Source organism: Microcebus murinus, chromosome 11 (assembly GCF_040939455.1).
Source record: "Microcebus murinus isolate Inina chromosome 11, M.murinus_Inina_mat1.0, whole genome shotgun sequence".
Lineage (NCBI taxonomy): Eukaryota > Metazoa > Chordata > Mammalia > Primates > Cheirogaleidae > Microcebus > Microcebus murinus.
This window is the reverse complement of record NC_134114.1, coordinates 29,608,428-29,622,903: the sequence shown is the minus strand read 5'-3', so window position 1 is coordinate 29,622,903 and position 14,476 is coordinate 29,608,428. Positions and strand designations below refer to the sequence as shown.

Sequence of the window (14,476 nt, the reverse complement as noted above, 5' to 3'; positions counted from 1 at the left end):
TTGAGCCACCGAGCCCGGCCAGATCATCTTTATTTTCTAATTGGAGTATTTAGACTATTTATGTCTAGTGGTTTGTTATATGTATAATTTATGGACTATAATGTAATTATATATTTATGAATATCATCTTACTGTTCTATTTGAGTTTGTTGGTCATCCATCTTGCTGTTTGTATTTGTCACATTTGCTTTTTGTTCTTTCTCCTTTTTTGTTCCTTTTGGAATAATCAAGAATTTTTTTCCTCTTCTTTTTCCTCTTCTTTCCTCTTCCTTTAGAGTCTTTGTTATAAAGTCTTTTTTCTTTTAGTAATTGCCTTAGAGATTACAACATGTATCCTTGATATAGTAAGGTCTACCACTTTTGTTACTACCAGCATAATCCAAGAAACCTGTTATAGTTTAATATGTCTCCCCTCCTTTTTGTGCTGTTGTTATGCTCTGCATATTTTTAGACTCATAGATAGTCTCTTATTGTTTTAAATTGGAACTATTTATACTTACCTATGTAATATACCTAATCTAGCATTCTTCCTTCCTACATTTACTTGCTTTCATCCTGAATAACTTTCTGTTTGATGAATTTCTTTAACCATTTCTTAGGTCTACCAGAGATAAATTCTCTTACCTTTTGTCTGTGAATGGCTCTATTTTATCATCGTAGTTGAAGGCTGTTTTTACCACCAATTATTATTTTTCAATGCTTTAAGAATAAGTTATCATCTTCTGACTTTTTTTTTCTTCCTTTTACTGTTGAATTAAGGAGTCTCTCATTGTTTCTTTGTGATATCTCTTTTATCCTCTGGCTGCTTTAAAGATTTTTGTTTTCTCTTATATGCTGTCCTATCATCTAATACTCCATCTGTACATATGTATATACATGTTGCCTCTTTTCATTGTCCCATATGTTTCTGGTGTCTTTACTGTATTTTTCAGCTGTTGTTATTCTTCATACTTCAGTGTGCTTACTTTCTACTTACTTGTTTGTCATTTTAATCTTCCATTCTGCTAGAAAATCAGTTTCTGAATTCTTAAATTGAATTATTACATTATTTATTATATTCTTATATAAAGATTTCAGGTCTCTGCTTTCTTTCTTTCCTTCTATTTTCTTGAGCATATTAACCATAGTTATTTTGAAGTCCCCTCTGACAACTCCAGTATGTGAATCACCTGTGTTCTATTTCTATTGCCTATTTCTTTTCTTGGTTTTTGGTTCTTGGCTTTTTGTTTGTTTTAAACTAGGTCTTACATTATCTGATTGAACATGAAGATTTTATTCAAAATTATTGGCTCAGGAGCACATTTTCCTTTTAAGAGAGTTGTTTTGCTTTGAAATGTTGGTTTATTACACTAATTGTGTTAAAGATTGGTTTTAGCTTTGCCTTTGCTCCCAGGAAGTGTGGCTATTTCAGATTTCAAGTTAAAGAATAGATATTTAGCAGAATCTCTTCACCTTGGCTGCCAGTCTTGAACCCTACCCTCTTTTTTAGAGTATTATGTACCTGCTGAAATCTCTGCTTTGTTCATTTGCTTCTCACAATAGCCTTTTACTTTGTTTCTTAGAGTATAATTCTGCCTTTGTACAACATTGAAGTTGGCAAACATCTTGGAGAACATTGCATGCAGATTTTAGCTCATCTTTCTGTGTTTTCTTCTTTCTGGGATGTTTGCCTCTCAAGTCCTAGCTGCCTTGGCTGCCCTGAAGTGAAACCTGTGTTTTCCTAGTCCAGCCAGAGTTTTGCTTTCTGCTAGGACTCTATGCTTTTAAGGCAGGAGATTGACGAGTGCTCCTAGGGTAAAAAGCCTGGTTGAATTTGGTGCTGTGCTTCTCTTTTCAGGGATTGTTCTCCATTGCCTTTTAACAGTTGTTTTATACTGTGAAGTATTTTTTTCAACCTTTGTAGTTATTTTTGGCAAGAAGGTTGGTCTCATCCAAACATCTCTGTCATGGCCAGAATTGGAATTCTGTGTCCATTTACTTTTTAATAGAATTGCCTTAGATTAATTGTATTCAGATAGAAGAAATGGTTTTTTGAGCAGCAAACTATATGTAAAGCATTGATTAGAATATTGAACTGCCTAAACTTAAATAAATAAAAATTAATTGTGCTTTCACATAAATCAAACACTTTGAAAATGGGATAATTTAATAAATCTTACAAAGAAATCTCAGTTCAGTGATATTTGATCAAACATCAATTTTTGAAGTGAATTCAGATTATATTTTGGAAAATCAAAGTTTTGTGGATAGTGCATAAGACCTTTAATGTAGTCATGATATGTAAAATGTGGGCCCTGGTTGAAATCACTGTTAAACTAAAACAGGCTTGAAATATTTTCCCTTTACAATTTTTATAAAATGTTTGTGACTTTTATCAGAGATAGTTGAATTTTTTTAGATTTTTGATACTTTGCTCTATGTTTGTGAGTCTTTCTTTAGAAATAAATGTAGTCCTATAAATTACTTAAGTAATTTTTTTAACAAACATTTATCACTGAGATATATAGGTTAACTTAAAAAATGTGCTACTACTGAGAAATCATGTATTAAAATTTTAATATACCTTATTGACATTGCAAAGATGGGTCTGACATATAGTGGTTTTTATGATACAGAAAGTTGTTTAATAAAATTTTATCATTGATTAATTTTTGTGTATTATTTAGGTGCATTGACATACAGCAGAGCAACGAGGTAGAGAGGACACAAGCACTTCGATTAGTCAGAAAGGTATGCTCTATCTGAAAGTAAAAGGCAAATTTATGATTTTTGTGTTAAACATTTACATTTTTAGATTAGAGTGTCTTGTAAAATCTTTTATTACAATTTAAAGACTAAACTTTTATTAAACATTTTTATTTTGTTAAAGTTATGTATGAATTAAATAGATCCATTAAATTTTGAAGTAAACATAAATATTTTGTGTAATTATTTTATGTGATTTGGTATAGCTAGGAAAGTATCTCTTATAAAAGTGTGAAGAATATTTCTTTCTTCAGTAGACATGTAACTGTAATTACTGATTTGATAAGTTGTTGGAAAAAGAGGATTATTTGCCCCGCATCCTGATTTTCTCTTAATTGCATACTTGCATTTAACGCTATTAAAATGGATGTCACAAATAGTTAACAAGCTCCTTGTTTTAAAGATGAATTTGGACATAATTCCTGGGCAGTTGCAATAAACAATCCAGGCCATTGTACAGGATAAAAGGTCACAATTTAAACTTGCAAGAGAGGGTGTTAAGAACAATCCATAATGCTTCTCATGAGAAGCCTTCAAGGAATGCTTTGTTGTTGTTTAATGTGATGCCCTAATGGCTGAGGAAAAGAGTGAACTGAGAGTCAACTTGGGACTCTCAGTGGCCTTTTAGTAAGACAAGTATCATACTTCATCCTAAACATTCATGAGAATCATTCAGTATATGTTTGCTAATGTAAAAAATGTCTAAAATTCTTTAATAGTTGAAATTTTTTTAGCTTTTTCTCCTTTCCTACCTTTGAATTCAGTACATGCTCCAAAATAGTAGACTGTTCAGTTCGTATATTAACTAGGGTTTGTCTATTTCCTTTTTCAATTGTCTGCCTTGTGGTTAGTAATAATACCTACAGGTAGGCATAGAAAAGAACAAGTAGATTGATGAGTTCAGTCTTAAGTTTGAAATTCTAATAAGATTGATACTGCAGCTAGATTAGTAAATGTTTGTTATTAAGTAAACTATTATACCAGGACTTTGATTTGGCTTTTCAAATTTAAATTTGAAAATTAGATTTATGGGTTTTGTTTGTTCATACAATTCCTCCTACTGCTGTGACTATGAGAATTCAAGATAAGAAAACAAAATTTGTTTCGGAAGAACCTAGAACCAAAGAAATAACTTTTTGGTTATTTAGGTTATATATGTCAATATTTATCACATTAGGAGTTAACATATAAATATGTCAAAAATAGCAAACCTATTATATATAAACACAAATATTTTTATGAAAGCAACTATTTTCAAAAAAAACTAGTGAGAAGAGTGCTGTTGTTTTAGATTTTTGCAAATCTTTTAAATTTTAATCTTGATAGAGGGGCCGGATTATCACATTTGCTTCTGGATTCAGTCTGTTGTATTATCAAATGCAGTGGAGCCTTTGGAAAAGTTCTGTATACACTTGTGAGAGAATAAGAGTAAAAAGGACAAATAATGTCTTTGTATTGGTATGGGAATAGTTTTAATTTTGCAGAATCTTGGAAAATATCTTAGGGACCCCCAGGATTTCCTGGCCCACAAATTGAGAATTGCTACCCTAGAAACTGCTTTCAAAAGAAAAGACAACTTCAAATGGATTCAAACAAATTCAGCTTCTTTGGATTTAGTAAATATTTTACTTTAATTTTGTTAAATATTTTTGTATAAGCTTAAAATTTAATTTAAAATAGCTTAGTAAAAGTAAACAGGCCCTTAAAAACAATTTAATAGCACCATAATAAAATTGTTATTTTATTCTGTTATCTTCTGAAATGCAGAGTAATTTAAGTCAGATATCAATTTGTGAATCCAGGAGTAGGAAAATAGCTTGTGCTTGTGGTAGGATATAGGCTCAGAGGATGAATTGTGGAGCAGTGCTTTTGCTTGGTTTAGCTGAAATGGTTATAGTGAAAGGTAAAGCATGGGGAGGCTGGAGTTAGGGGTAAAGATGTTCATGAGGTAAATTGGTAGGACTTGGTGATGACTGTATATAGGGAGAGAAGCAGGAATACAACAGTCGAGAAGTATTGTCACCACTAATATAATTTGTCTAGGAATTGAAAAGCTGTTTAAGATATAGTTCCCATTTTAGATTAACTTAGAATCTCAAACATTAAATGTTTGTCAAATTATTTATAGTCTGGACTATTAGAAAACAATTCAACACATTTTCCATAGTAATGATTATTAATTTTGTTGTATTAATAGATATATTAATAAATCCTTTGTAATATCCGTATGAAGCAGAAAATTAAAATTGGTGCCTGGATTTTATAAATATATTCTATAATATTAAATACTTGAGTCTGAACAAAATATGTTTTAAGAAATGTATTACAAAGTAATTCACTTCTTTTTCTGATTCTTCCCTGTTACAGATGATTACTGTGAATGCTTCCTTATTTCCTAGTTCTGTGACCAACTCATTAATTGCAGTTGGAAATGATGGACTTCAAGAAAGAGATAGAATGGTCCGAGCATGCATTGCCATTATCTGTGAACTAGGTCAGAATTTTCTTCAAGTAATAAAAATGTAATATTTTAGAAAGAATATATAACATTGTTAATTTTTTTAATACATGAATTCTTTAGTTATTAATACAAAAATTTGAAAAACTAGTACATTTCTGAAAGGGAAATAGAGGACTTGTTATTTAATAGATAATTTCAAAGTGATATTAAAATTCTGTAAATTTTAAAGTTTTATATATTGTGAAATTTAGTATAGGAATTGTCTAAATTCCAGTAATTATAAGAAAATCTTATAAAGTCTGGCTCTCTGACATTAATCACACTGTATCTTGATGTGGTTTAAAAACAATAAATCCACTATACATAAAAATGAATTATAAATGCAAAAGAATCTAATAATTAAATGGGTAAAAAAATTAGGGGGAAAACCATGGTTGAATATTTATCTGATCATTGGAGGAAAAAGAATTTTAAATTATCAAAAGAAACTACACAGGGACTTCAGTAGTTAGAGACTTTACTGTGAGAAGTTAAGAAAGCAAGCAGTGTTAGAACAAACAAATTAAAAAAGAAATGCAACAAATAAGTAACTTATTTATATGCAAATCAATGGGAAAAACAAACACTGTGGCTCTTCATATTCATGGGTTCCACATCTGTGGATTCAACCAACCACAGATAGAAAATATTTGGAGGAAAAAAAATAACAACAATAAAAATAATATAAATTTGAAAATACAATAGGACAACTATTTACATTGTATTAGGTATTGTAAATAATTGAGAGATGATTTAAAGTATACAGGAGGATGAGCATAGGTTATATATGCAAATACAATGCCATTTTATTTAGGGGACTTGAGCATCTGAGGATTTGGGTGCCCATGGGAATCCTGGAACTGCTCCCCATGGATATGGAGGGACAACTGTAATTCTCAAAGGCATGGCTAATAACATTTTATAAGTTGAGCCTCACTTATTATTAAATAAATTTTAAATGACAAAAAAGATATTTTTTTCATCACCTAAAGTAAGAATGGTGTGAGTCACATTCCTTCTTGAGATAGTAAATAACAACAAAAGTGTAAGCTAAAGAAATAGAAGAACCAAACCCTACCATTGTGCTTAATATTGTTAAACCCATTGAAGAATTTAATGGATTTAAAAGTATTGTACATAATACTTATTAATATAGAGACAAAGAAATGTGATTAAGGAAGTTTAGAAAAATAATAAAAAATTGACTTTGTGCTTATGTATATATAGGATGCCTGGAAAGCTAAAACCAGGGTTAACTTCTCATCATAAAATGCTTTTATAGTTAAGCAAAAAATGAGAGTGTGAACTAGTATACACAAATGTTTGGAAAAGGTCAAATGTTTGCAAAGGTCAAAAAATTTTTAAAATGAGCAAGAGAAATAATAGGAGTATATTAAGTTATATAAGATTTTTAAATATATTAATATAGTTGGAAACTTACTGAAGTGAATGGGTTTTCAGGGTAAATTTTAATTTCCAGTTACTCACAAAGTAGAAAACATGATAGATCAAAAACTGTGGAAGTATTTGAAAACATCAATGAAATAATTGCCTCCAAAAAGACTCATCCAGGTAGTTTTGTTTTTAAAAGATAAAGAACAGGTAATTCTTAGGTAACATAATCTGATTTAGGGACATGTTCAAAATTTATGGAACTGTACAATTAAGATCGTGCATTTTACTATATGTAATTACACCTCATTTTAGAAAATGTAAGAGAAGAACTTAATTCTAAAATTCACCTAGAAGGATAAACGATAAAGAACCAACCATAAAAACATTTTTGAAAAAGAATAAATGGAGGAGAAAGGAAAGATTTTCTATCATTTTTTTTTTTTTTACATTAGCCTAGAAAAATGGAAAAGAATCAAGAGTTGCTGCCCCTGATATACAGAAAACGTTAGTATATTGTAAAATAAAAAAATCAGTTTGGGAAGCATGTTGGATTAATTGATTAAACATTTGGGGAAAAATGTATTTATCATCCTAACAAAATTCAGCTGAACATGTAAACCATGAACACATTTAAAACATGCACACCCATGTGCACACATATAAACAGATGCCTGATCTTGATAGTAAGAGAGGAATTCCTGAGCTTAAAGTTACTAAAAAGTCTGTGTGTGTGTGTTTCCTAAAAATAAAGATAGGGAAATGAAATACATCATTTTAAATAAAATCTGAAGTTAAATTACAGATGAAATAAAGGATTTGAAAGAGATAAAGGGCAAATGCTCCCACTTTATAAAGAGCTCTCTGTTGTTGATAGGAAAGAAAAACTACTTTAGTAAAATACTGACAAAGGATGTGTAAAAAGACAATCCAAAGACATTTTAAAAATTAGGTTTGGGGGAAGTATATTCAATGACTATGTCAAGTTTTTCTCTTTTATTTTAGCACTTCAGAATCCAGAGGTGGTGGCCCTTAGAGGTGGACTAAATACCATCTTGAAAAATGTGATCGATTGCCAATTAAGTCGAATAAATGAGGCCCTCATTACTACAATTTTGCACCTCCTTAATCATCCAAAGACCCGGCAGTATGTGCGAGCTGATGTAGAGTTAGAGGTAGGAACTTTAATATTCTTTTATAGTTTTAAAATATGATTTTAAATGCATACTCTGACTCTGAAATTTTGAAGTTTATAGATGCAGCACAACATCAATTATCAAACTTAAATTAACCAATATTGACTTATTCCCACCAATATATTATAGCTCATTCAGTTTGGACTAAAATGAAAATATCAATCAACATGCAAAGTAAAGTTTATTTTTATATTAAGTATGAGAAGTTTTTAAAGCAAATTAGAGTAGAAGTGAGATTATATAAAACATTTACCTATTTAGAAGACCATTTGTTTTCAAGGACTTTAGCACATTAATTATGTATGAATAGCTCCTTCCAGTTATACACTGTTTATTCATTAAGCCATACTAAGATTCTCTGAACTTGGAAGTACTTTGTTAGCAACTAATTATATCTACTTGAAAGCATATGCATTGTTTTTTAATACTCTACGTTTTAAATTTTTTACTAATTCAGACAGTGTGTATTACAGTTAAAGTACTAAGGCTATTATATGCTCTTTTTTGTAAGAAGGTATGTAGTAGAGGTTGGAACAGAATTGTCACTCACTATATTCTTATAGTTTGTTTGTATGAATGTACTACATTGTGGTCCATGGAGTAGTAAATTTAAATCAAGGATTTATCTGTATTTGAGTATGAAATTATGCAAGGTATAAAAGATTTACTTTCCCCTAATTTGTCTTTCTAAATCATTTTATGAAACTTTTCTTAAATGTTCTATTTTTATTAGGACTATTTTTAAAATAGATTCATTTTAAAAATTTAATCTATTATTTAAAATAATAGATTATAAAATTGACATTAGCCTATATCACTAACAAATATAAGTACAATATGCTTCTTAAAAAGTGATTTCTGATGCATTATTCATAGGAATCCTATGGGAATAAATTGGCATTGATATTTTATGTATTTAGTTTTAATTTTTTCTTTATCAAGTAGAAAAACTATAATTTTAAAATTGGAGAGGTAATTATGATAAAAGAAGATAATATATAGGCTCTTTTTCATTCTTAGCAAAGCCTTTATATAAGTGAAAAAAACTTCAGACACAGGAAAACCAGTCCAAAATAAGTCTTAAATATTTAATATTAATTAATATTATTAAATATTTAATAAGACTTTAGTCTTATTAAATTTGCATTGTATTCTCATTTAACTCCGGTGATCATTAGGAAAAAGTGATTAGTCCCCTTGATCCATCTATCTATCTAGCAGAGGAAAGAATGAACCATCTCTGATAGAAAATAACATCACTTGGAGCCTTTTATGAAATACACAATGCCTGGCATTCGGTAAAAAATTTCTAGTCATGCAAAAAGACATGACCATATAATTAAAAATTCAAAAGAAAAAGACATCCCATAGAAACATGCTTTAAAGGTAATCCAGATAGAGAAAAAAGACTTTAAAACAACCATGATTAGTTTACTCAGGAAGAAGAAAGTAGATGAAATAATGGAGAATTTCACCATATAATTGGATATATGAGAAGAATCACATGGAAATTCTAGTATTGTAAAATATATAAAATTCAGAACTCAATGAAATTAAAAATTCAGTTTGAACAGAAGATATTGTTAGTAAACTTGAAGAAAAGTCAATGAAAATATCCAGAGTAAAATAAAAATAATTTTAATTTACACAAAGTAAAGCACAGAGAGAAAAAAGAAAGGAAATAAATAGAACAGAGCCAAGGGATAAAACATAACTGTAGACTTTGGAAAGGCGAGAGAAAATTGGCAGAAGCAAAGATCCAAAGAGACAGTGGCCAAAACATTGTTTATAAAATTGATGTTTATAAAATTGATGAAGCTTCATGCTTACAAAGCTCAAAACACTCCAAATAAGATAATACAAAGAAAAAAACATGTAGGCACATCATGGTGAAATTGTTGAAAGCCAAGACAATTAAAAATATTAAAAGTAGCTGAAGAAAAGACATTACTTTCAAAGTCTGACAGATGATTTCCCTGGAATCATGGAAACCAAAGACTGAAGAATAGCATTTTTTAAAGTGCTGAAAGAAACTAACTGCCATCCTAACCTAGAGAAAATATTAATATCTTTCAAAAACAAAAGTAGGCCAAGCAAGGTGGCTCATGCCTATAATCCCAGTACTTTGGGAGGCTTAGCTGCGCATGTTGGCGCATATCTGTTGTCCTAGCTCCTTGGGAGGTTGAGTCAGAAGGATCACAGGAGCCCAGGAGTTGGGTGACAGAGCGAGATCCTGTCTCTAAGATAGATAAATAGGCAAACAAACAACAAAAGTAAAAGATTTTTTAAAATTAAAGAATTTTTAAATTTCTGAGGAATTTAAAAGAAACATTGCTCTTTCTTGGGTTGCTTACTTTTTTGTCATGAGGACTCCAAAGCAGCCCGAGGTGAGGCACACATTGGGAGGAACTGAGCCCTCTTGCCAACAATCAGCATCTTGTGAATAAAACATCTTGAAGCAGATCCTCCAGCTCCAGTCAAGCCTTCAGATGACTACAGCCTTGGCCAACATTTTGACTGCAGTCCCTGGTTATGACCCTGAGCCATAACCATCTAGCCAAGCCTCTCCTAGATTCTTGACTCATCAAAGCTGTGTGAGATAATAAATATTTTTTGTTGTTTAAAAAAAGAGACATAAAGAAAAGTAAAGGGAATCCTCAGTTAAAAGGAAAATGATCTAAGAGAAACAAACAAATGTAAGAAGGAATGTAGAACACAAGAAAAGGTACATATATATATATATATATATAACAAAATATAAGAGAATACTGCCTGGTCAAAGCAATTATTAATCTCATATGTTTTAACTATTTAGAATTAAAATTCATATCTATAATAATAGGCAAAGTAGGAGGGTTAATGAGATATAGTAGTTCTAAAGGAATGAGTGAATTTAGCAAGGTTTCTAGATATAAGGATAATATGTAAAAACAACTTGGATTTTCTTTATACTAGCAACAAAAGTAGAATGTAATTCATAAGGCAATTTAAATTTTCAAAAATTAATTTGTGGTATCAGAAGCTAGGATAGTTATCTTGGGATAGGTAGTGGCTATGACTACAAAGGGATTTTAGGAGGGCTCTGAGGATGCTGGTAATCTTTATCTAGTGCTACTTACATAAGTATGCTTAGTTTGAGAAAAATTCATCAAACTTCTCATTCATGATTTGTCCCTGTTAGATATATGTTATAACTAAATTTATGAGTTCAAAAATACAATTTGTATATTTAAAAAAAAAAATCACCCAACATATTCCTTGATGAGTTTGAAGAAATAAGTCTCTTAAGCAGTAAATCCAATTAAAGTAGAGAGAATGGAATTGTTTTTAGCTTTATTAGAAAAGAATGTATTTTATAATAAAGATTCTTTTTTTTTCTTTTTTTTTTAATTAGCGAATTTTAGCACCCTATACTGATTTTCACTACAGACATAGTCCAGATACAGCTGAAGGACAGCTCAAGTAAGTACCATTGGTGTATGTGTGTTAATATTAAAGCTTTTAGGTTTGCCAGATTGCATGTAGTTGCCAGAAAAATGTGAATTTAAGTAAATTTCCTATTTTATGGAATTATATTGTTTTTCTTTCATAATTTACTGTGGTTAAAGAGTTGAAAGCATTGAGAAATTTAAAGACTAATTTGTTAAGTCAACAAATAAGAGAGACTGCAATAGAAACCTAAATCTTTATTTTTCTGTTGTATGTATTTTTAGCGTAATTAAGAGACTATAAGAATGAAATAACACTAGGGAATAGAATGAATAGTCTTAACAAATTGAGTCAGCAGAATAATGTAATATGTAGAATTTTGAGAGTGAGGTTAATAGGGAAATAAATGGGGGTAGAGTAAAGAAATAAATTTCTTATTTTCCAGAAATAAGGCAGTATAATTTTCAGAGTCTTTTTGGAGAGCAAAGCACATGTTCACTAGGTATTCAGAGATGACTATAATTAAAATGATTTAGGGATCAAATGTACTGTCTATGAAGATTTTGCAAATGATGCAATTCCATTAAATATGTGATATTTTTCTAGTAGGGTTGTTGGATTGTAGATATACTTCTTATTATGATATGTTTTAAATTTCCTCACTAAGCTTTGAAGCATTGTTGAACAAGGGAATGTTTTTATTTTCATTTTTCTCCTGAATTAAAAATAGCAGTTTCATATCTTCGATCACATCCATCACTGTGGACTCATTATCACACCTTAACATATGACACGAGTTAAAAAATCAGAGTAGATGTCTTCTATTCAAGATGTCTCAGGCTTATTTCTGCTAACTTTAGTCATGGATTAGAATTTTTAAGCCCCTTTCTTTGCTTCTGATGAGATATGGACATTCTCTTTATTGATGGAAAGTATGAGAATGTTTTATTCTCATATGCAAATGTAGTAATTTGCAAACAAATTACTACAAATAGTGGTTTAAAACAGTACTAGTTTATTGAACTTGCTTGTTGGAAATGCTCAAATAAGATTGGGACTAGGATTTTGAAGTAAAGAGAATGCATATGATAAAATTAAGAGGTTTGTATGGTTTTTTCCTTTGCTAAGGGGCAGCATGTGTCACAGATGCTTATTAAACAGAATAGTATTCTCTCTTATGCTTAATTAAAACTCATTTAAAAATAGTTTCAGAAATAGCAGGGAACATAGAACTGAATGGAAAAGCAGAATTTATAATTTATTTTAAACCATTTTGTGAATTTTAAATTGGGGGTCAGTTTATAGTTGGGTAATTTGCTTTGGTGTAGATCTAATCTTTAACATCTTATTTTAATTTCGTGTGTAAATATTTAAACGTTAACTAATGATAGCTCTTACTATGACATAGTAGCAGGAAAAACTAATTTCATTTTTATTATTGATGTCTCAATGTTATTTCTTTGATGTCTCCCCATCCCTCCACAGAGAAGACAGGGAAGCACGGTTTCTAGCCAGTAAAATGGGAATCATAGCAACATTCCGGTCATGGGCAGGTAGGTTACTCTATGTTTCTTTATTACATCCATTTTGTCTTATCAAAAAAATTAGTTCTGTCCTACTTTAACTGCCAGCAATGCTGTTCCAGCTGTTTCAGCTACTGTTCCCTCATTCTTCCTACATCCAGACTACTCTCCCTGTCAGTGTCCTGCCAGTCTCTTTCCTTACTGCTCTTAAACATTTTTTTCCTTGTGCTTCAATTTCTTCTGAAACCATATACTGATCCATCAGTAGAAACTTAGAAGGAAGTTTTCCTACTCCTATTGAAGTAGGAAGAGAAATGTCAGCGTTACAAGTTAGAACCTTGAAAGCATTTTTCTCACAGAAATAATTTCTTAGATAGTATTCATATTTAGATTCTGGAGTACTATTTATAAGTTAAATAAACTTTTGTGTATTTATACCTTATTTCTGTTAGGTATTTCAAATTCCAAATAACTGATTATCAAATGACCTTTTAAAACACAATTTCTTTATGAGTTGCAATAACCTATTTTCCATATTAGTTCAGAGTATGATCTGTAGAGCCTGTATCTTAATCTATAATCTCTCAAACTACTAACAGACATCAAAGTTTGAGAAATACCATTTGATAATTTAAGCAGATAAGTCTACTTCTTACATTTTAATTTGAATTTTGATCCTAAATCCAAAGAGGACATATAGATTATTCATATATGTGTGTGTGTGTGTGTTTGTGTATGCGTGCTTACTAGAAGTAACAGAGAACTTCAGAGTCCTATATGACTTTTTAAAAAATATTTCCCCTAACATTTTATTATAAAAAATTTGGGCCGGGCGCGGTGGCTCACGCCTGTAATCCTAGCTCTCTGGGAGGCCGAGGCGGACGGATTGCTCGAGGTCAGGAGTTCGAAACCAGCCTGAGCAAGAGCGAGACCCCGTCTCTACTATAAATAGAAAGAAACTAATTGGCCAACTAATATATATAGAAAAAATTAGCCGGGCATGGTGGCGCATGCCTGTAGTCCCAGCTACTTGGGAGGCTGAGACAGAAGGATCGCTTGAGCCCAGGAGTCTGAGGTTGCTGTGAGCTAGGCTGACGCCACGGCACTCACTCTAGCCTAGGCAACAAAGTGAGACTCTGTCTCAAAAAAAAAAAAAAAAAAAAAAAAAAAAATTTGAAAATACAGAAAATTTTTTAAAGATTATTCCGTGAATACCTATATACTCCTGTCACCTAGATTTTACTATTTGCTTTATTAAGTATCTGTCCATCCCTTTGTGTGTTCATCAGTTGATCTATGTTATTCTAATATATCTGAAAAGAAGTTGCAGACATTAGTACTCATCACTCCTAAACACTTCAGCATGCACATTATTAACTAGAATTCTATATTTATTTACAGTCCTGGTTTGTTTGTTTTTGGTTTTGTTTCTTGGGGAGAGGTTTGAGGTAAAATTTACATAAAATGAAATGTACAAATCTTTAGTCTACCATTTGATACATTTTGACAAATGCATGCACCTGTGTAATTCAAACTTTTTCAAAATATAGAACATTACCATCACCTCAGAAAGTTTTCTTATATCCCTTCCAAATGTCTGACTCCACATCCTTAAGAAGCAACTGCCATTCTGATTATTTTTATCATGGATTGGTTTTACCTGTTCTGAAACTTCATATTAGTGGAATCAT

At 30.8% G+C, this 14,476-nt stretch overlaps 1 protein-coding gene across 4 annotated transcripts in view; it reads left to right on the top strand.

The window, feature by feature from the left end:
* RICTOR (RPTOR independent companion of MTOR complex 2) overlaps window positions 1–14,476 on the top strand; it is a 125,677-nt gene that overhangs the window by 57,602 nt on the left and 53,599 nt on the right. For 3 of the 4 annotated variants that reach the window (XM_012736481.2, XM_012736479.2, XM_012736480.2), the window contains 5 exons: window positions 2,667–2,730; window positions 5,113–5,239; window positions 7,643–7,812; window positions 11,228–11,295; window positions 12,748–12,815. In XM_012736481.2, coding sequence (XP_012591935.1) covers window positions 2,667–2,730; window positions 5,113–5,239; window positions 7,643–7,812; window positions 11,228–11,295; window positions 12,748–12,815 — 497 coding nt within the window. Of the gene's footprint in view, window positions 1–2,666; window positions 2,731–5,112; window positions 5,240–7,642; window positions 7,813–10,250; window positions 10,428–11,227; window positions 11,296–12,747; window positions 12,816–14,476 lie in introns of those variants that run through there. The other variant, XM_012736482.3, reaches the window with a different exon arrangement.